Source organism: Onychostoma macrolepis, chromosome 25, assembly GCF_012432095.1.
Source record: "Onychostoma macrolepis isolate SWU-2019 chromosome 25, ASM1243209v1, whole genome shotgun sequence".
Taxonomy (NCBI): domain Eukaryota; kingdom Metazoa; phylum Chordata; class Actinopteri; order Cypriniformes; family Cyprinidae; genus Onychostoma; species Onychostoma macrolepis.
The window spans coordinates 11,056,824-11,078,453 of NC_081179.1; the positions used below are offsets into that span (position 1 = coordinate 11,056,824).

Sequence of the window (21,630 nt, forward strand, 5' to 3'; positions counted from 1 at the left end):
ATGAAGGTTGTGTTTCCAGATACAAGTAAGCTTTTTTTCCCTGGTGGCTTCACACACTGAGCTGGCTGTACTTTTAAAGCTGCAGTAAACAAAAGAAAGGCCAAGTTATTTTGTTTTCCTTTGAGCTTCTTCATTCTGCATTCCAGGGCCTGGATGGAGAGCGGAGGTCCGGCCGGCCGATCACCCCGTCTCAGACTATGAGTTTGATGTGATCATTGGAGCAGATGGAAGGAGAAGCACTCTTGATGGTAAGAAAATATTTACACAGTTTATATAAAACTAAAAATAAAATCTTCACCCTACATAGTTTCTAAATGGCTTGGGTTTGAAATGGAGGTGTTTTTCTGTTTCCATAAATCATTTGAGGTTAATTATGTGTGCATCTTAATTTATCCTCTCGTAAATGAAGGAACTCTGTTTGCAATGAAATTATCATATCTTCTAAACAGGCATATCCTTCTTGTAAAAAACGTTACTTCCTGTAAGGAATCAATATTAATCTTGCCTGAAATATTCCTGGATCTTAACTGGCAGAACCTGATGGTAACGGTTAACGCAAAGGTATTTGCTAAGGCAGTATATTTGCAAATGATGGCCAATGTCAAGGGTTTTATTCCCAGGGTGTTTACTATATATTTAATTATGTATCATCCATATAAATACACACACACACACACACACACACACACACATATTATTGCTGTCAAAATTAGCGTGTTAACTATTCTAGCGTGTTCTAGTTTAACAGCATTAAAAATTTAACACGGGGGTGGGGCTAGGGTTGCTCTCCAACTTTGTCTCAGCAACAGGCACTAATCAAACGAGCGTGAAAAAGGTACAGGTGACAAGGAGCTTCAGTAGAACATCAGTGAACTGCAGTCAGATGAGATGTTTCAGGCCATAATTATGTCAGTAAAAACGAATTTTCCTGTCAGCCATTATACTGTGCTCGTAACACATGCTCTCCAACTGCATGCACAAATGCGGCGGCTGCAGCACATGCTGTAACGTATATCATTTTGTATTAAAGCGCGAAAAACTACGAGCATGTTATGTCGTCAGTTAAGTCATGAAGTTACTAAAAAGGCGATTAACAATATGGGTCACATTTAAGAACACGTCTCTGAAATGCAGTGGTTTTAAAACTGTCCTGGAGCACCACAGCACTGTCTCCCTCATCTAACATACTCGATTCAACTCGACAGCTCTTTATAGAGACTTTAAGACCAGACGTGGGTCAGAAAAGGTAAAGAGTTGTGAGAAAATGCGATGCGTGTCAGATCCGCGTTACATACAGCAGCAGCAGTTCTTAAAGTAATAGCACCCAAATAACCTAATAACCAGCTGTGATGTCTGTTAATCAAAGAAAAAAAGAGGAAATCTAACTTTTGTAGCTTTAAGGATTCATCTATATTTTTCTATATTATCAGTTTTTAACTGTTTACTTTTAACTGTTTTAAATTCACTTAAATTAGTTGTTGTTTTTAAAGTCTATTAAGTGTTCAAATTGATAGCTCTCAATTACACTGTATAATGGTTATAACAATGGTTAAACATTAGGAAAAAAATGTTAGGTGGGATTAATTGTGCCTGCTTCCACATACAAACGTTTCAGTTGTCTTCTTTAAGCAAGTTATGGTATATTTTGGGGTTTTGTTTGCTAGACATCATATGGTGGACCGAACTAACATCTTAGAACACTATATCAGAAAAAAATACACTCTGTAAATGTCTTTGTGAATGGCACATATTTAGCACTTTCAGACTGGAATCTTTTCATCTCATGAGATTTGGCTCTCAAGCATAATAAATCTGCTAAAAGCTTTAACATGTTCACTCAGTCAAGAAAATTGCCCCAGTGACTCCAATTTCCAAAAACTCTCTGTCCTACATTCAGTCTCCCATTCCTTGAGAACACGGGTCAGCTCTTTGTGTTTGACAGGAAGTTTAACTCGCTACAGCAGGGGTGGAGCGGGACTCCTTTCATTGCTTCCTGCTGACACAGTTAGTGGAGTTCACAGACATTGAGCAGGAAGGCAGATCCTAGATCAGACTTAAATCAGCTCTCCAAGTCAGAACAAGAAAACTTTGATCCATGCTGTGCTAAATTACACCCAGACTTGACACATGCATTGTTTTTATGTGGGATAGTGGTAGTAAACAAACACTTGGTGTATAAGTGCTACCATGATGATAAAATGTTATTTTGCTTTTATCACACAGAAAGGTGCAAAGACTGTATTGTGTAATTTGTTGTTGTGAAAACAGGTCAGCGTGACCTGAAAGGTCTTGCACTTTTATTTTTGCAAATATACGCTGCCTTAGCAATTACCTTTTATCTATTGATTTAAAAAACAACAAAAAAAAAACAACAACTGTTGACTGTTTTAAAGCACCTTGCATCTTATACATATCAGTAAAAAAAAACACACATATATATATATATATATATATATATATATATAATTTCCCCCCCAAGTTTAAATTTAAACTTGGAACAAACGTGAGCAATAATAATAGTGATGTTTCTGTTAGCAATCAGCACTAAATGAAATGCAAAGCATTATGTTGCTCTCTACTCCAGGCTTCAGGAGAAAGGAGTTCAGAGGGAAACTAGCCATCGCCATCACTGCAAACTTCGTCAATCGCAACACGACAGCCGAGGCCAAAGTGGAGGAGATCAGCGGAGTGGCCTTCATCTTCAATCAGAAGTTCTTCTTGGAGCTCAAGGAGGAGACAGGTGTGGTGAAGCTCCTGCATGACCGAAACAAAATCTGCATTCTTTAAAAACGATGACACATTACTTAATGTTTTTAAAATATAAATTACATAATACAAATCCTGACACATTATTAGCATCAGTGTGTAATGGTCCCACTCCTTAAAGTGAGCAAAACTGATCATCTTCTGAGGCAGATGTCATTTTGAATACGCCCACATCAAAGTTAATAATATAGCTTAATTCATCGTACCAGCAACAAACCAACACCAACATCAAAACAGTCGCACAATCATGCTAATGGACCTAATTTATCTTTTGTACAGGCATTGATTTGGAAAACATTGTCTATTACAAGGACAACACACACTACTTTGTCATGACTGCAAAGAAACAGAGCTTGCTGGACAAGGGTGTGATCATCAATGTGAGTAAATATTTGAGTAATATTAAGTAATTTGATAGATTTGTATATTCATATGTAAAACATGTATACATCAAGGAAGTATTTGTTGTAGTGCTGTTTAGTGTTTAATTTTTAGTTTAGTTTTATTTACTTATTTTAAATTTGACTTCTTTTAGCAGCAAGGTTAGGATTGGAGTTGGTCTTTAACTTTATTATAAGCTTAATTTGTAAACCATGTCAAACTTGTAAAAACAAGCATTTGTGTGTCCTATGGTGAATATTAGTCATCCTATGATAGACATTACAAAATATTTTACTCTCTGAAAGCATTAGAGCGAAGTTTTTCAGGGTTTATTGTGAAAATAAACTCTCAGGAAGCCTTGTGTTGGCGTCTGTGTCGGACATGGAGTATGATACAGGATGTTACAGCACAGCAGCTGAGTGATTGAAGCTCTTTGAGTGTTTGGAGTTTGTCTGGAGTTTTAAACTCTCACGCCCTTGGACAGCAGCTCCTGTACTCACATTGGAGACTGTAAAATCCCAGGTCATCACTCCAGCATAATAATGATGATGCTGCTGCTACTGTCCAATCTGCTTAACTTTTAAGCTACTTGTTGCATTCAAATTTGCCCTATTGTTTTGACATGACTTGATAGGATTGTTTGTGATTTACTTAACATCCTGCACGTGCACCTTAAACTGATCTCAGTTATCAGTGGTCTGGTCCTAAAATGTATTTAGATGTATTGCATAAACCTTTTTACATTTTAAATTAAAATAAAATAAAACAAAACAAAAATGCAATAACATAATAAAAATCATAAATAAAATTACATTAAAAAAATAATAATAATGTAAAATAAAACAAAACAAAAATGCAATAATATAATACTAAAATAAAATAAATTAAATTAACATAAAATAAAACAAAAATGCAATATAATAAAAATCATAAATAAAATTACATTTAAAAAATAAATAAAAATAAATTAATGTAAAATAAAATAAAACACAAATGCAATATAATAATAAAAATCATTTTTTTTAAATAAAATGAATTAAATTAACATAAAATAAAACAAAAATGCAATATAATAAAAATCATAAATAAAATTACATTTAAAAAATAAATAAAAATAAATTAATGTAAAATAAAATAAAACACAAATGCAATATAATAATAAAAATCTTTTTAAATAAAATGAATTAAATTAACAAAATAAAACAAAACAAAAATGCAATAATTTAATAATAAAAATCATAAATAAAATTACATTAAAAAATAATAATAATGTAAAATAAAATAAATTAAATTAACATAAAATAAAACAAAAATGCAATAATAATAAAAATCATAAACGTACATTAAAATCCAAAATAATATAAAAATGAAATGTATAAAAAAAAATGTTTGGTCATAATTTTTCATTTAAAAGTATGTTTCCTGTTTTTTCCTTTCCCAGGACTATATTGAGACTGAACGGCTGTTGGCGAGCAACAACGTAAACCAAGAGGCTTTGCTCTCTTACGCCCGTGAGGCTGCAGATTTTGGCACAAACTACCAGCTTCCTTCTTTGGATTACGCCATCAACCACTACGGCCAGCCAGATGTGGCTATGTTTGACTTCACCTGCATGTACGCCTCAGAGAACGCCGCGCTGGTGAGGGAAAAGAGCGGCCATCAGCTGCTGGTGGCGTTGGTTGGAGATAGTCTGCTGGAGGTAGGTGTCATCATATCCCATATATAGTTGCATTTTTAATTTTATCAGTTTTTCTCATTTAATTAGAATTTTAAAAAACGAATTGTATTAACATATATCTGAATTATGTGTTGTATGTTATCATAATAAAAAAACATGAATGTTAGGATATCTTTATCCTCCTTTTGCCTTAGTAACAGCAACTCTTAAGCTGCATAAAACGTAAATAATTATTCATTTTAAATGTTAACTTTTTCTTTTTAAGTTTGAATGTTCCAAAATTTCCATTTATTTTGTGGTTTACATTTTTTTTTTTTTGTTTTTGGACACTTTGACCCCACAGTGTGTCTGAAATTAAACACAGGAAAAAATAGTTTACTTTACTTTAAGTTTAAATATTCCTGATTATTTCAACTTGCCATTTGACTGTACAGTGTTTTGTTTTGAGTAGCTTGTAAACATGGAATGTTTTCTCTCTGTCTCATTGGTCTCCAGCCTTTCTGGCCCATGGGGACAGGATGTGCTCGAGGGTTTCTGGCTGCCTTTGACACAGTGTGGATGATAAAGGCTTGGGCTCAGGGCAAAGGGCCCCTTGATCTTCTGTCAGAGAGGTGCGAACTCAATCCATCAACCAATGAACACATTTGGTCATGTGTTTTTTAATAATTTCATTTGTTTGTCTTGACCTAATGTCCTCTTTGTTTGTTTATCATAGGGAAAGCATCTACAGGCTGCTGCCTCAGACAACTGCAGAAAACATCTCAAAAAACTTTGAGCAGTACACCATAGACCCAGCCACACGTTACCCCAACCTCAACTCCACCTGCGTACGACCACATCAGGTGAGACTCATGCACATTATCACTATATGTAGATCTATATGCATCTCCTTCCTCCCCTGAATGCTAAACTTCCTGTCTCAGGTACGGCATCTGTACATTAACGGCGAGCAGAGCTTGAGTTCTCGGGAGCGCAGTGGATCCACACCCAGATCTGTAAACATCTCCAGACGAGGTAGATTCAGAATTGTCTCTTACAAATTCAAGTGATCCCTGCTTTTGGTTTGCAACAACTTGCAATTTTTTCTTATTTCTGCATTTTCTCTTAAAATTGATGGAAAAAGAGGGCAATATCAGGTAATGATTCCCCTTGATTGTGCTACTGTTGACACAAAAGCTCTTTATAAAACTTCATATTGAAAATTTAACTTGTTTCATAATTACAATGTAGAATTAGTGTCATATTTCCACTCAACCCAACTTTTAAAATCTCATTTGGTTTCATTTTACTATAATTGGAAAATGGATGATGTGATGCCACAAGATCCATATTTGTTTTATACTGGCTCACATGGATGTGGCCTCACAGGAACAATAATTCCCACACCCTCTACTCAATCAAACGGGTCATGTTACATGACGGAAAGGGTCAACAAAAGCGTGTGTGGACTTGTAGTGAATCTTATCACTCACAGTATGTATATGTATGTGTGTGTATATGTATGCATGTATGTGTATAAAAAATACACACATTTAGCAGACACTAAAGCAACTTAAAGCAATTTGTCACAGATCCAATATATTATATAACGCCAGGTTTATTAGACAACTAGATCACACACACACCCATTTAGGGTAATACAAGTCCACTTTATTTATTGACCACAATAAGATATAAAAAACTTTTTATAATTTCTGAATTACAGAGTGCACTTCGAAACAATGCACGATAGATAGATATAGATAGAGAGAGATAGATAGAAGGTATTAAATAATGTATAACCGGTGTTGTTCAAAAGTTTGTTCAATAATTTCTTTTGTTTTTGGTAGAAGTCTCTTCTGTTCACCAAGGCTGCATGTATTTGATATATTAAAAACAATAATATTGTGAAATATTACAATTTAAAATAACTGTTTTCTGATATGGTTTTCTTTTTTAGTGTAATATTGTAATTTATATTTTCAAAACAGTTGTGCTGCGTTATAAATAGGGCTGCATGATTGACAAATTTATGTCGATTATTCCCTTGAAATTGCAATTTATTAATTACAATTATCACAATTTACATTGATGTTTATGCAATTGTTTGAAGCAGACACATGCCATATTTTTAGATGAAAATAAACAAGCTGAAAACACTTTAACTGAAAAACGTATTGCTTTTCTGTAGTATTAAGCCTCAAATGTCAACTATACATTGGATTGGTTTCTTCTTTAAATAAAAAAGTAAAAATATGCATGGTACTACAATCACACCTTAAGCACGCAGAATAACATAAGTGGACTTAAGAATTAATTGCCGCTTTGAACAATTATGTAATTGTGGCATCTGTAATTGTAATTGCGATTAGACATTTGATTATTTGTGCAGTCCTAAATTATAAATGTTTACCCTCACTTTAAAAAAACAAAGTTGCTGAATTAAAGTAATAAATCTTAATGACCCAAACTTTTGAACAGTAGTGTACTGTATATGACTGGCAGGTATTATAAAGAGCTGTTTAATTTGTCAACATTCAAAATTTTGAATGAATACATGTATATTGGATTACAAGTTTCATAATTTAAAAAACAATTCACTGTAAAGCTCCTAACGATGGTGTGTATTGATTTCAGAGTCAGAGGTGCGTCCCAGCCGGCTGCTGCTGTGGTGTCAGAAGCAGACCCAGGGCTACAGGGGAGTGGATGTGACCGACCTCACAACCTCCTGGAGGAGCGGCCTGGCTCTGTGTGCCCTCATTCACCGCCAGCGGCCGGACCTCATGTGAGCGAGACATAACACACAAACTGGCTATCGTTCAGTCCCATGATCACACCCTCATACAGTTTGACAAATGCTCCATTATTTGGCGGCTCTTTGATCTCTCACACGTGGCGGTACCTCCTTCCCTAAGCCATCAAAACAAGTTGTTTGCTTGTACTAAAGAACAATAGCTTTGATATTTCAACTTCGCTTCCCCTGCAGCTTAGTGAAAGTAGTTCAGTTCACTTCAATAAGGTGACTATATCAAAAGGGACCAATAGGGAAGTGAAACATTTAATTTACCAAATAAGAGGAAGAGGTTGCATTATGATTTACATCGGCAATTACATCATAATTTTCACACTTTCTGTCATAAATCTTGCCGTTCCTTCTGGATGTGAAAGAAAATGTGTCGGCGAGATGTGATTCATCATAAATCAGCTTGTCCAATCATCACACCATTCTGTGAGAGGGTTTTCGACAAATATTATGCATCACCAAGGATACAGATTGCGCGAACACAGGTTCTCGGTGCAATGGAATGGCATTCAGACCTGATAAGTTTTTTTTCCCTATTTTTCTCTCATTTGATCTGCTTATGTATCTCACTTCTGTGGTTTCTTCTTGATCTCTCCAGTGATTTTGACTCCCTGAACGAGGCAGATTGTGCTAAAAACAACCAGTTGGCGTTTAACGTGGCAGAGCGGGAGTTTGGCATCCAGCCGGTCACCACAGGAAATGAAATGAATGCTGAACGAGGGCCAGACAAGCTCATTATGGTGCTCTACCTCTCTAAATTTTACGAGATGTTCCGCAACTCACCTCAATCTGTCACAGGTACCTCAATAAAAACCCAAATGAAGTTTGAAAGTCTAGTATAATTCTGAAAGTTTAAAAAAATAAATAAATAAATAAATATACTTTATTCCAAATTAAGTGTGGGAAGATCTCCAGTGCCACCGTTCAAAGACTCAAAAATTTGAACAGCTTGTCCATCCCTGGACATCCAAAAATTCAACATTAGTCATAAGACTTATATAGATTAAATGCTGCATTAGGCAGCTGTCATGTTGAGGAAGAGTTTTTCATATAATGGTCTGGATAGTGCTGCATGACTCAGAGTAAGGCATTTTAAAAATGTTGGCATGCAGATGTAGCTTACAGATTGTAAGGCTGTGTCATTGCTGATAGTGTGCATTTGTGTATCTGCTGTGCACATGTTTTTCGCTTTGAGCGTTCTCCAACTTAAAAGAAATAAAAAAATAAAATTGTTACATTACTTTTAAAAAGCCCTTAAGCTTCAGCATCATTTTATAATGGTTCAGGGTGTTTATTGATATAATCTAATTTGTAGAATGTAATATTTTGCTGTTGACTAAGTGTTGCAATCTTAATACTGCTAAGATTTTTAAAACTAAAAACAGTTTATGTAACAGTTAATTATGAATATTATTTTACATATTTTATATTACAATAACGAGCAATAATTTAATATAACATTAATGGTATAATAGTTGTAGAAATAATAGTACATTATAACAATCTATACTGTAACTATTATAAAATTATATTAATGTTCAATTATAAGGAATTTTGTGTGTGAATGTGTATGTAATCATTTTTTTTTTAATGTGTGTGTGTGTGTGTATATACACACATACATACAGTGGGTACGGAAAGTATTCAGACCCCCTTAAATTTTTCACTCTTTGTTATATTGCAGCCATTTGCTAAAATCATTCAAGTTCATTTTTTCCTCAATGTACACACAGCACCCCATATTGACAGAAAAACACAGAATTGTTGACATTTTGCAGATTTATTAAAAAGAAAACTGAAATATCACATGGTCCTAAGTATTCAGACCCTTTGCTCAGTATTTAGTAGAAGCACCCTTTTGATCTAATACAGCCATGAGTCTTTTTGGGAAAGATGCAACAAGTTTTTCACACCTGGATTTGGGGATCCTCTGCCATTCCTCCTTGCAGATCCTCTCCAGTTCTGTCAGGTTGGATGGTAACTGTTGGTGGACAGCCATTTTTAGGTCTCTCCAGAGATGCTCAATTGGGTTTAAGTCAGGGCTCTGGCTGGGCCATTCAAGAACAGTCACGGAGTTATTGTGAAGCCACTCCTTCGTTATTTTAGCTGTGTGCTTAGGGTCATTGTCTTGTTGGAAGGTAAACCTTCGGCCCAGTCTGAGGTCCTGAGCACTCTGGAGAAGGTTTTCGTCCAGGATATCCCTGTACTTGGCCACATTCATCTTTCCCTCGATTGCAACCAGTCGTCCTGTCCCTGCAGCTGAAAAACACCCCCACAGCATGATGCTGCCACCACCAGGTGTTAGGTCTTATATAGTCAGGTGTGTGGCTTTCCTAATCAAGTCCAATCAGTATAATCAAACACAGCTGGCCTCAAATGAAGGTGTAGAACCATCTCAAGGATGATCAGAAGAAATGGACAGCACCTGAGTTAAATATATGAGTGTCACAGCAAAGGGTCTGAATACTTAGGACCATGTGATATTTCAGTTTGTCTTTTTTAATAAATCTGCAAAAATGTCAACAATTCTGTGTTTTTCTGTCAATATGGGGAGCTGTGTGTACATTGAGGAAAAAAAATGAACTCAAATGATTTTAGCAAATGGCTGCAATATAACAAAGAGTGAAAAATTGAAGGGGGTCTGAATACTTTCAGTACCCACTATGTGTGTGTGTGTATATGTGTATATATACTTTTTTTTATTTATTCAGGTATTTTATTATTATTGCAGGTACATTTTAGCATTGTCCTGCTAAAACAGTTACTAAACCAGAGTTTTGTGTTGTGTTTGCAGGTGTACCCAAAGAGACTACTGCAAATAATGAAGAATATTCATCAAAGACCACAAACTCACTTTACAACTCACTAAATCACGCTCTGCCTCGGAAGAGAATCCCAAAGGTAGCATTTTTGTCCTGTTAATTTAACTAATGTAAAATGAGCCAAAATCTAAACCTAATAAAGTGTAAAACACTACCACTTCTGTATCCCAAGGTTGATAAAAAGTTGGAAGACAATGACAACAAAAAGAGGAAGAAGGCCAGCAGTCATCTAGAGGAGGTATGTTAGCTTGTCCTATGTGTCTTCTTTCTAAACATCCACAGTTTATTGCTTTGCTTCTGCTAATTGGTCCGTTTCTTCCCCCAGCTAATGTCCAATCAGAGTGCGCCCCCTGTAGGTGAGCGAGAGGAGCAGAAAGAAAATAAGGTGCGCTCCATGGCAACTCAGCTGCTGGCCAGGTTTGAGGAGAATGCACCAAGCTGTGGTGTGCGCAGACAGGTACGGTTCCACTTCTCTTTTATTCTTTAAAGCAGCCAGGGTCCATCAGGAGACATTACTTCATCTATGATCCTTAAGATCTCCATAGCTGCTAAAATGACAGGAAGTATAGTGAGCCTCTTTGTGGACTCTTCATTTGTCCTGTAGTTGGTTGTTTTAGTATTTCAGAAACAGACTGTAAACTGCTCATGTGGCACTGATACTCTGGAGTCAGTAGAACGAGCAGCAGGGATCTCAGATCTAATCCGGCTCTTGAACCGTGCCTGTAATCCCGTATGAATACCTGTCTTTGTGCAACGAAAGTAAATCCTCTGCTTCATCAGATGCAGAATATTTCGATTTGGATAGTGCATTTCAAAACATGACTTTTGTTTGTCACGGAAGAAAGTGTAAGATTAATGCTGTGAATTTGGGATTTTTTTTCATGGGCTGTTTGTAGAAAAAAGACGTGGATTCTGGAACATTACTTTGATAAATATCTGCTATAATGAGTCTGTGACACTTTACAATAAGGTTGACTTTAACGCATTAAGTATAATGCATTAAGTACAAATTTCTTTAACTTTTACAGCATGATATAATCTAATCAGATATATCTATGTATATATTTTTAAATCAAATAATTATAGAATTCAGGTATAAATTACCATATATTAATTTATTATGAGCTTACATGAATAACACTTGTATATTTATAGATTAAATAAATCATAATAATATAACAACAGTATATTGAAAAATTATATTAAAATGTATTGTTAAATAATGTTATTGAGTTAAACTTTATAGTAAAGTGTTACCAGTGTCTAATTTGTAACACTTAAAATGAAAAATGTTTTGCTAGTCAATTTTAGAAAACTAAGATCAGCCTAAAACTAACCAAAAGAACCAGTCAACAAAAACAATTAAATTAAAATAATTTAATTAGGGCTGTCAGTCGATTTAAAATTTGTAATCTAATTAATTACATGATGTGTCGATTTAATTAATCGCTAATAAATTTGATTGTGAAAATACCCACATGATTATTTAAAGCTATTTTTGTGTTAAATGAGAGAGTATCAAGTAGACATTACAAATACTAGCTTTAGAAAGAAATATTTTATTTGATTCAACATAATTTCTTACACATAAAACATTTGGAACATAAACTATGGAACATAAAAAGATAATTTGAGAAACATCTCAGTAATGTTTGTTAATACAATTAAAATCACTAATAACCAAAACAGCTTTGTTACCAACAGTCATGTTCCAGTAAATGACAGAATTTACATTTTTTACGTGAACTATCCATTTAATGTTTTTATTATTATTTAGTTTTTTGCAATGATACTCTAAATAAGAAACTAAATCTGCCAGCAGGTGGCGGTAAATGTCTTCGAGTCATTCATTCATTCGCTGATTCATTCGGGAAAGAAGTAAAGGGCTGTGTTTATGAATGGGTCTTTGAATCATTGGTTCACTCGATTCGTTCAAAATGCAGATTCATTCAGAAACTAAACACCCCTGTGTTGCTTGGAGACGCACAACAATTCTGCTGTGGCTAAGATATGTTCTCTGCAAAATTGAGCAAAAACACATAATGTGTTTAAAATATAACACAATATCAACTTCTTATTTACTGAACGGTTACATAAAATCACTTTTTCATACAAAAACTCATACAGGGGCATTTTTTGCACCAATATCTTGAATTTTAGGGCATAACTGCATTTATGGAGTTCTTGCCCTGTATCGTATTTGTCAACAGTCAACAATATGAAATGTAAGATGATGTACAGGTCTGGGGATGGGGCCAGTGCCTTAACTGCATTAAAATATTTTAATTGCGTAATTTTTTTCATAACTAATTAACGCGTTAAACTGACAGCCCTTTGCAGAATCTGTGAAAATGTTAATTTTAACAAAATAAGAGCGATCATACAAAATGCATGTTATTTTTTTATTTAGTGCTGTCCTGAGTAAGATATTTTACATAAAACACTTACTAAGTAAATTGGTGCTACAAGTGAATGTAGACACCACAATTATAATGAAAAGAATGGATGGATATTTATTTTAAGATTTTGCTAAAGATTCTATTTAACAGTGTTATTAAATTAGTGGGTTTTTTTAAGATTCACTGTAGCTTAGTTAGCACTATATGATCTAAATGTTAAAACAGAGAAAATTTAAAAACTTAAAATCACAAATGTTTTGCTAGTCAATTTTTGAAAACTAAGATTAGCCTAAAACTAACTACAAAAACAAATAACATTTCTACTGTTTGTATATTAAATTTGATAGATTTGATACAGATTTTCAAAAAGTGTGTGTGTGTGTGTGTTACAGAAAAAGTTGAATTCAGAAGAATGATTGTTTTGTCTCTAGTTGTATTCTCTTAATGCAGTGTAATTGTGATTTTTCACAGTCGTCCTGCTGTTTTTCTGCAGCCGGCTTTCCTTTTTTGAGATTAGCAGCGGTCATTAAATGGTCTGGCTGCTCAATTATAGGCTTAAAGGATGTAGGTCACTCATGGAGTGTTAATACTTCATAACTGAATATGAACAGCTAATGAACTTTCTGTGCAGTGCAGTCGAGTTGTTGATCATAAGCCAATCTGTGGTCTTAAATTTACTTTCCTTTTTCTGTGGCTTTTCTAGCTTCTCTCTGATTTTCTCTTTCTTTCTGTCCTGTTTCTTTCTGCATCTATCTCTTTCTATCTCCCCGGGTGCAATGTTACTGAAACTAGTCTGAATTTGAGACTGACAAACCCGTATCTCTGGACATGATAGAAAACCCGCGCTTTGCCAAACCTAAGAGCCAGCCTGCACCTCCTCCACCCCCTCCACCCAAACCAAAATGGCAGGTATGCTCCGCCAGCGGGAAAGATCCGTCATTCCACATCACCCACAATCCCATGCAGCAGTGTATTGATTCCATTATGTGTCCACTGCTAACGTGACGGACATCCACCACGCAACGTGATTTACACGAGTAGACCATGTCACTAGATCGACATTTCCTTGAATAACAGTTCTATCAGTCAATCATTCCATGTGTGTTTTCTGCATTCATTGATGTTCCAGAAACAACAGTGAATGCTGATCCAGGAACACAACACAATTTGTGTAAATCGTATTAAATGTCATTTTTGTGGTATGTTATTTTTAGAACAGTCGTTTAAAGTTTGAATTTAGACTTTTTTAAAAATACTATTTAAGACTATTTTATCGACTATTAAGATTATTTATTAAAGACATTTTTAAAGTTTAAAATAAAACACTTAACTAAAATAAATCAATGCAAGTGAATTTAGGCATCACAACATTAAAATGTGGTGTTTTTTTTTTTTTAGGATTTTTTTTTTTTAATGCAATTTGCTAAAGATTATATTTAACAGTGTTAATAAATTTATTTTTTATTTAAACAGTTCTTGACTTTGACTTTAAACTTTTAAATTTTAGGGAAGCATTGATATATGCACTTGTGCCAATAATTATTTTCATTATATGGCTGATATTCAATATTTTTATAAAATATTTTAATTTATTTCTTAAGAAATTCAAAACTCTTTAATTAAAACTCAATGAAATGTAATAAAACAATTCAAATATAAAATGCATTTTTTTTAAAAAATTCTGAATAAAACACAAAGTAAATTGATGTTACAAGTGAATGTAGACACCACAGTTATAATGAAGTATGGATGGATATTTATTTTAAGATTGTGCTAAAGATTCTATTTAAGTGTTATTAAATTATTATTATTATTTTTATTTATTTATTTTTAAGATTAACTGTAGGTTAGTCAGCACTATATGATCTAAATGTAAAAATAGAGAAAATTAGCATGGACCATTAAAATATCCAGTATCTACCAAGTAGAGGTCTGCGCGGACTGTTTTTTTTATTTTTAGTCCCGCTCCCGCAAGGTTTTATTCCGCACCCACCCGGTCCCGCGATATATTCACTCTTTGTTCACCCGCTGTCCGCTTAGAATAATTTTCTTCCCGACCCGACCGTTCCCGCTAAATTTAGATCTCGTTCCAGAATCTCACATTTAAATTTCCTCTACTAAAAGAAAGAGAGAGAGGCTAACAAATAAACATGTAGCCTGCACAAAATTATATTTGTTATTTTATTCGTCTTGTCAAGAGTCTTGAATTTATTGACAGCAAAATGTTAAATTAATTTTGTGTCTTAAGACATAAAATTCGTTTAACATTTTGCTGCCAACACAGTAGGAAAAAGTGTATTTTTATTCGTCTTGTCAGGATACAATTCGTTTAACATTTACAACACAATAGGAAGAAGTGTGGGAAAAAAAAATGTAGGTTGTACAAAAATAGCCTATTAGTTATTTTATTCGTCTTGTCAAAATACTAAAGTTTAACATTTTGCTGTTAACACAGTAGGAAAAGTGTCACAGAGAAAAATAAATAAATACGACACCTGTCATTTAAAATTATAGGCTAAGCAAAATATAAACTAAGGACATTCAAGGACAGCGCATCCTCACTTTGCTCCATCCTTATTCTGCTCTGTCACTCATCGACAACCTGCCTGTTCTGTCACCACCGGTAGGCTACAACCTGCTCTGAGGACCTTCATGCACATGCTGCGTACACATACCCCGCAAATGAAACGCGTGACGCAGAGAGCACTGGTTCATGCGTGCAGCGCGTGCATAACAGTCCTGAGTGCAGGTTGTACCGGTGGTCAATGAGAATAAAGTGCAGATATGCTGTTCTGAAAGGACTTCGGGAACAGGATATTGTTAAACCGCCCGCTCCCGTTCAAATTACACAAGGAGTTACCAACCGCTACCGCGTTTTATTCGGGAATTTAATCCCGTGTCGCAAGAAATCTGGTCGAGAGCCACAGGAACGCAGACCTCTACTACCAAGAGATACATTTTTAAAAAAAATCTGCTGATAATCAATATGGCACCAATATATCATTCATCCCTTATAATTTTTGAGTGAATCTGGCTTTAGCTTTGACAAATTGTCACCTGTGTCCTTTCAGCCTTCTCCTTATCTAAGACTGCTGGAATCTCACACGCAGAATGAGACCCATCATTCTGACCACCGTATAGAAATCCAGTCCAGTCACAGTCACACAGAAATCCAGTCCAACTATAAAACCACAAGCGTTCACCACACTCTCCAGCTCACTGGAATTCCCTCAAGTTATCAAGTCAGTGAGTCTCGTCCCAGATCTCCTCACATTCCCTTCAAAGTGCTCCAGCCGGCAGACCCCTCAGATTCACTCCCGTCATTCACACCAGCCCTGGGCGGCATGTTGCAGTGCCTACAGAAGCTGGAAGAGGAAGTCAGTCAGGTGAATGGTGTGATGCATCAATCCAAACCTATTACATTTCTGACTACCTATTATTGCTACAGACAGTCATGGTTTTACTTCCTTCCTCTCTTGTGATGCTTTCTGTCTCTTTTGCTTTTGAATACTTTGCAGAGAAAAGTGCAGGCTGAAATTACTAGACAGTTCAACAAAAAGAGCATTAAAGAGCGAGCTCAGCAACTGAGCTGCCTTTTCACTGGCAAACCACCTCAACCTCAGGTGAAAAGCAAAACTTATGGTTGGATTGCGTCAGTAATACTAACGCATGATGGTACAGCCCTGCTTACTATGTGCTCTCAAAACTTCAGTGGCCGGTTTAGTGTGTTTTAACAAGTGCTGTGTGTTGCGTTTTGGTTTTTGTCCTTACTTGACCTCATGAGGGATTTTCCCTTGAAAGGACTTAAATGTGCCAGCATCCAGCATCTCTCTTTCTCCATGCTTTATGTACAGTGACCTTTTCTTTTTCATCCTGACTTACATAATTATTGAACGCAACGACTGAGGCAGAAGAAACGCAGAACAGTTTGTTTGGTCAGCACGCTTTCATTTCAGCAGAACTAATCAGGAATGCATAAAATAGTCACATTGCGGTTGGCCACTTTGCTGAATGCAGTCCTCGGTTTTCTCTTTCTGTCTTTCTTTCCCTTTTTCGTTCTCTCCTATAGAGAGAGACTGAGATCCTCACAGTTTTTGACCAATATGATTATTGTGTAACTGATTTTTAAAAATTGTTCAATTTAAAATATTATTAAAACACTAATATTATAATTGTACTATGTTTAGTAGTAGTACTATTTTAATTTCTTTATAAAAATAATGTAAACTGTATTATTTCAATATCAGCTCCACTCACAATAATAACTGATCCATTAAAATGTTATATTTTATTTTAAAAACAATAAATTAAAATTAATAAATTTTTACATTGTTTAATAAAATATTTTTAAATAATTTAAAATATTTGTAATTTTCTTAATAAATTCAAAATTAAATATTAAAACACTAATGTTATTATAATTGTATTTGTATTATCATATTTATAACTGATTCATATTTAATATATTGTAGCAGTGTTTTGTTTATTTATTGTAACTTTCATATTTTATTTATTGTTATTAATTATAAAATGTTATTTAATACATTAATGTTTTAGTATAATCTGCACTAAATATTACTCAATACAATTTATTTTTAGTAGTATTTTATTAATTATAACAATAAATATTTAAATGCTGTATTTTACTATTAGCTATAATAATAATAATAATAATAATAATAATAATTCATTTGTTACTAGTAGTAGTGGTAATTTATTTATTTAAATTTTTTTTTTTTTTTTCTACATCTTCCTGCTCTCTTCACACAGGCAGATGAAAGCTCTTCTGCTGTTTCCTCCTCTCCTTCTAAAGCCTTCTCATTTCACGCTATCCCAGAATCCTCTACTCTTTCCTGTCGTCTGTCTCCTGTTCCTTCAGTCCAACACCAGCAGGTAAAACATTGTGATTATACTGATAATAGTAATTAGAGGAGCTCTCTTGTTTTAGACTACATAAACACTCTGAACTATAACTGTGGTTTGAGTCACATTTCAGAATATCAGAATCTGTGAGTAATTAATGTTGAAAGGCATTTTCCCATTGGTTGTAGTGCAGTGAAGATTCAGAAACACAGCTGAAGCACGATAAACACACAGATCGCTCTGAAATCAGACGTGTAGAGTGCCTTGACCCCTCCAAACAGGTATTCAAGCTGCTAATAAACTGAAAATAATACACTGACCTTGTCCTTTTGATGTTTTGCCATTGATAAAGCAGTTATGTTTTCCTTCATATTTTGTACAATTCAGAAAATGAATTGGTTTCTGACTAGGGCCAGTGTAAAAACTGTCACGCATTTCTTGCACGATTTACGTTATAAAATGAGCACATCGCTCCTTTTGAAGGAACATCACATTTGTTACACATTGAATGCATGAAAGAACACAATCGTCGTTTTTATGTAGTAGTTTGCAGAGAGATTACAACACTTTAAGATATGTTGCTTTTTCTTAAGTCCCTATAGCATGAAGAAATAAGATGACGGTAAAACTGATCATATTTCTATATAGCATTCCTTATATATAGATAGAAATCTATTAAATGGGGGTATAGAGATAGGGCATCGTTTCTTACAACAACAAAAAAGAACCTTCATGAAAAAAAAAGAATGCATTTAAATATTGTAAATTTGTTTACATTTTAATTTACATTTGATTAAAAAGTATTTGCTTTTTCACTTTCATATCTGTATCACTCTCCACTATGGTTTGAATATCTACCACATTTCTTCTTTTTCTTTCTATTCTCCTTACCCCCCCTTCATTTCTTCTTCTGGTGATTGTCAGAGAACTGTGGGAAAGGTTTCTTCTGCTATTGGTGTTAAAGCAGCTACACTGGCCATCTTATACGAGACCGATCACAGACCTAACAACCCTTTCACCCTCTCGCTGGTAAGCAGCTTCTGTCCCGGGACAAGATGATGGTTAGGAGATAAGGTTGTTTCTTGAAGCTACAGAATCCTCTGAAGTTTTAAGAGGAGCCCTGATGTTCTTGTTCTTTTTATTTTCCCAACAAAGATTTAGTCTGTATTGCAAAGTTACAGCCTCAGGATGTAGGCCAATGTCATGAGGTTTTCTTTTATTTCTCAGTTGTTTTCTATTGTAAACTGGTGTCTTCAAATCTTGTGATCTGTAGAAAGCGGAAAGAAGTGCAAAAACAGCATGTTCTTTTGCTGACGGCCACAACTTTGTGACATTTTCTGTAGTTAAGAGAGTCTTTATCCACAGACAGAGGCTGTAATATATCTGGGGCGGTAATATATATTCTTGTATCTGGCTAATCGAAGCACAAGCTTTTAGCCTTATTTTTCAGGACAATGCTTCATGCTTTGGCTTAAGCATTGATTCATTGGTTTATTGATTTATTGACCGATTAACTAAATATTGTGAGATTTCACAGTGTGAAACTGACCTGCTAACTTAAACTTGTGATATTTCACTGTGGTTCCTAGCTGGTTTTGCCCTAATTTTCTCACTAAAACAGCTGATCAATGTGCTAGTAATATGGCAAAATACGTCAGCATGCCTTGTAACCTTCAAAATATATTTTAATTTGTTTTGATTTTTTTTCAATTTAGTTTATTTTTACATTATCAAATTATTTGATTTTTTTACATTTTATCCATGAATAACCATCCATGAATTATCCATGTGTCTGATCTCATTGCAGTGTATTAGAACAATGTTGTAACAGCAAAATTTAGTTACTAACTTATTATTGAATGGATGATGTTGTGTTTCAGACCAGCGTGCGGAAGGAGTTTCCCCCGGGTCTGGGCGGCAGCGACACCTGTCACTTCTGTAAGAAGCGTGTGTACATAATGGAGCGGCTCAGTGCGGAGGGATACTTCTTCCACAGAGAGTGCTTCCGCTGTAACATCTGCAGCTGTACGCTACGGCTGGGTGGTCATGCCTTCGACTCCAACCAAGGTTTGTTAGCATGAGATTGCACTTATAATTCCATTTTTATTCATTAGACTGCTACATGCAGTATGTAGTCTTGAATGGAGGAAATGATTTACTTGAATTATTTTCTTGCAGGCACTTTTTACTGCAAGCTGCACTTTTCTCAGAGAAAAATCAGCAGTAGGCATCGAAGAGGAGAGGTAATGTTAATACATTTTATTAAACAGATGTGGTCAACCAATAAATTAGTCAGTTATACTGTTTAGAATTAGTTACACGAAAATATTTGACAGCAGAATGCTGCGATAAGACCAATAATAATTTATTTAAATCAGTTATTTAAAGAATTTTTATTTACATCTGATGCACAATTTATTTTAAAGTTATTTGTAATTTAATAACAACACATACAATTTGTAGATGGGGCAAAACCGAGAAAACTGAAAACAAAGTCCAAACAGTGACATGGTGTGACAATTATTAGTTATAGGTGGTGTTGTGTTTTTAATTATTATAGTTATTATTAATAATAAAGATAATCTAGATTTTAATAATTATAATGATAATAACTTTTCAGAATGATTTGTATTGTCATGTTGTTGTTGTATTATTATTGTTGTTATTATTATTGTTATTATTCATACCTATGACTAATAATAGTAATCATTATTATTATTATAATTATAATTATACACTTAATTATAAAAGCCATTTTTATTATTTATAATAGTATATAATTATTAGTTATTAGAAATATAATTATTAGTTATGGGTGGTGGTGGTGTTTTAATTATTATAAATATTATTAATAATCAAGATGATGTACATTTTGTTAACTTTTCAGAATCATTTTTATTATTCAGTCATGTATTATTAATGATATTATTAATACCTATAACTAATAATAATAATAACATTAATAATAGTAATCTAGTGTTTTTATTATTATTATTATTATTATTATTATAATCATCGTCGTCGTTTATTATTATTATTGTTGTTGTTGTTTTCTTTTAATTATTTACTTATTAGTTATTAGTAATATTTGTTGTTATTATTATTATTATTATTATTATTATTATTATCATCACTAAAATATACATTGTGTCTGTCTGGTGCAGTCTACTTGCAGTATCCTGTGCACATTTATAATGTACATTAGATGTAACTTTTAGTGTAGTGTAAATGTTACCATCCTCTTCTGTTTTATTTACATCATCATTATTACAGATCAATGGAGTTGGCAGACCCTCGTCCAGCGCTAGTTCTGATTACACGGCCACCGACGGCCTCCGCGGCCCGTCCTCAGGTACCCTGACTTCCCTTATTAGGAAACGTCTGCACTGGCCACTGCACGTGGGCCGCACACTGTTCGGTACGCCCCGCCAGCTTGCCCGCTGGATGTATAAGGCGGCCCGGGCTGTAGGGCAACACCTCAGAGAGCGCCAGGAGGACTATGTATTCCTTTATGAGCTACTGAGTCTGGGTGTGCCCTTCATATATGTGCTGCATGAGATGACGGGCCAGATGAGCCGAGAGGCCATCGCTCCCTCCCCGGTGAGCATGATGGAGTCAGTCGAGCCGTACCGGGGGCTCCAGCTGCCTTAAAGGGTCCTCGGTACTGCTGGACTGACGAGGGAAGGGGCTTCTTAAACTCTGTAGACCGGGCCAGTCCCTTACACTGAAATACTTAGTTTATTGCTTATAATATTAGTTATTTCTCTGTACCTTTGACAGAGTTACGTAATTTGAGTGAGAAGCTGAATTTTTTGATCTTCTTAAAGGGGCAGTACACTTTATTAATTTTTTTTTTTTTTAAGACTCACCCTCATGTCTTTCCAAACCTGTATGACTGACTTTCTTCAGCGAAACACAGAAGATTTTTTTTAATTAATA

General features: G+C 34.6%; 1 protein-coding gene across 3 annotated transcripts in view; it reads left to right on the forward strand.

Moving 5' to 3' along the window:
- mical2b (microtubule associated monooxygenase, calponin and LIM domain containing 2b) overlaps positions 1-21,630 on the forward strand; it is a 38,965-nt gene that overhangs the window by 14,460 nt on the left and 2,875 nt on the right. For 2 of the 3 annotated variants that reach the window (XM_058768069.1, XM_058768070.1), the window contains exons 5-25: positions 147-248; positions 2,585-2,740; positions 3,046-3,146; positions 4,589-4,846; positions 5,321-5,436; positions 5,541-5,667; positions 5,749-5,839; positions 7,442-7,589; positions 8,206-8,405; positions 10,402-10,508; positions 10,602-10,667; positions 10,755-10,886; positions 13,621-13,737; positions 15,900-16,214; positions 16,347-16,451; positions 17,599-17,721; positions 17,880-17,972; positions 18,616-18,720; positions 19,572-19,758; positions 19,870-19,934; positions 20,965-21,043. In XM_058768069.1, coding sequence (XP_058624052.1) covers positions 147-248; positions 2,585-2,740; positions 3,046-3,146; positions 4,589-4,846; positions 5,321-5,436; positions 5,541-5,667; positions 5,749-5,839; positions 7,442-7,589; positions 8,206-8,405; positions 10,402-10,508; positions 10,602-10,667; positions 10,755-10,886; positions 13,621-13,737; positions 15,900-16,214; positions 16,347-16,451; positions 17,599-17,721; positions 17,880-17,972; positions 18,616-18,720; positions 19,572-19,758; positions 19,870-19,934; positions 20,965-21,043 — 2,793 coding nt within the window. Of the gene's footprint in view, positions 1-146; positions 249-2,584; positions 2,741-3,045; positions 3,147-4,588; positions 4,847-5,320; positions 5,437-5,540; positions 5,668-5,748; positions 5,840-7,441; positions 7,590-8,205; positions 8,406-10,401; positions 10,509-10,601; positions 10,668-10,754; positions 10,887-13,620; positions 13,738-15,899; positions 16,215-16,346; positions 16,452-17,598; positions 17,722-17,879; positions 17,973-18,615; positions 18,721-19,571; positions 19,759-19,869; positions 19,935-20,964; positions 21,552-21,630 lie in introns of those variants that run through there. The other variant, XM_058768071.1, reaches the window with a different exon arrangement.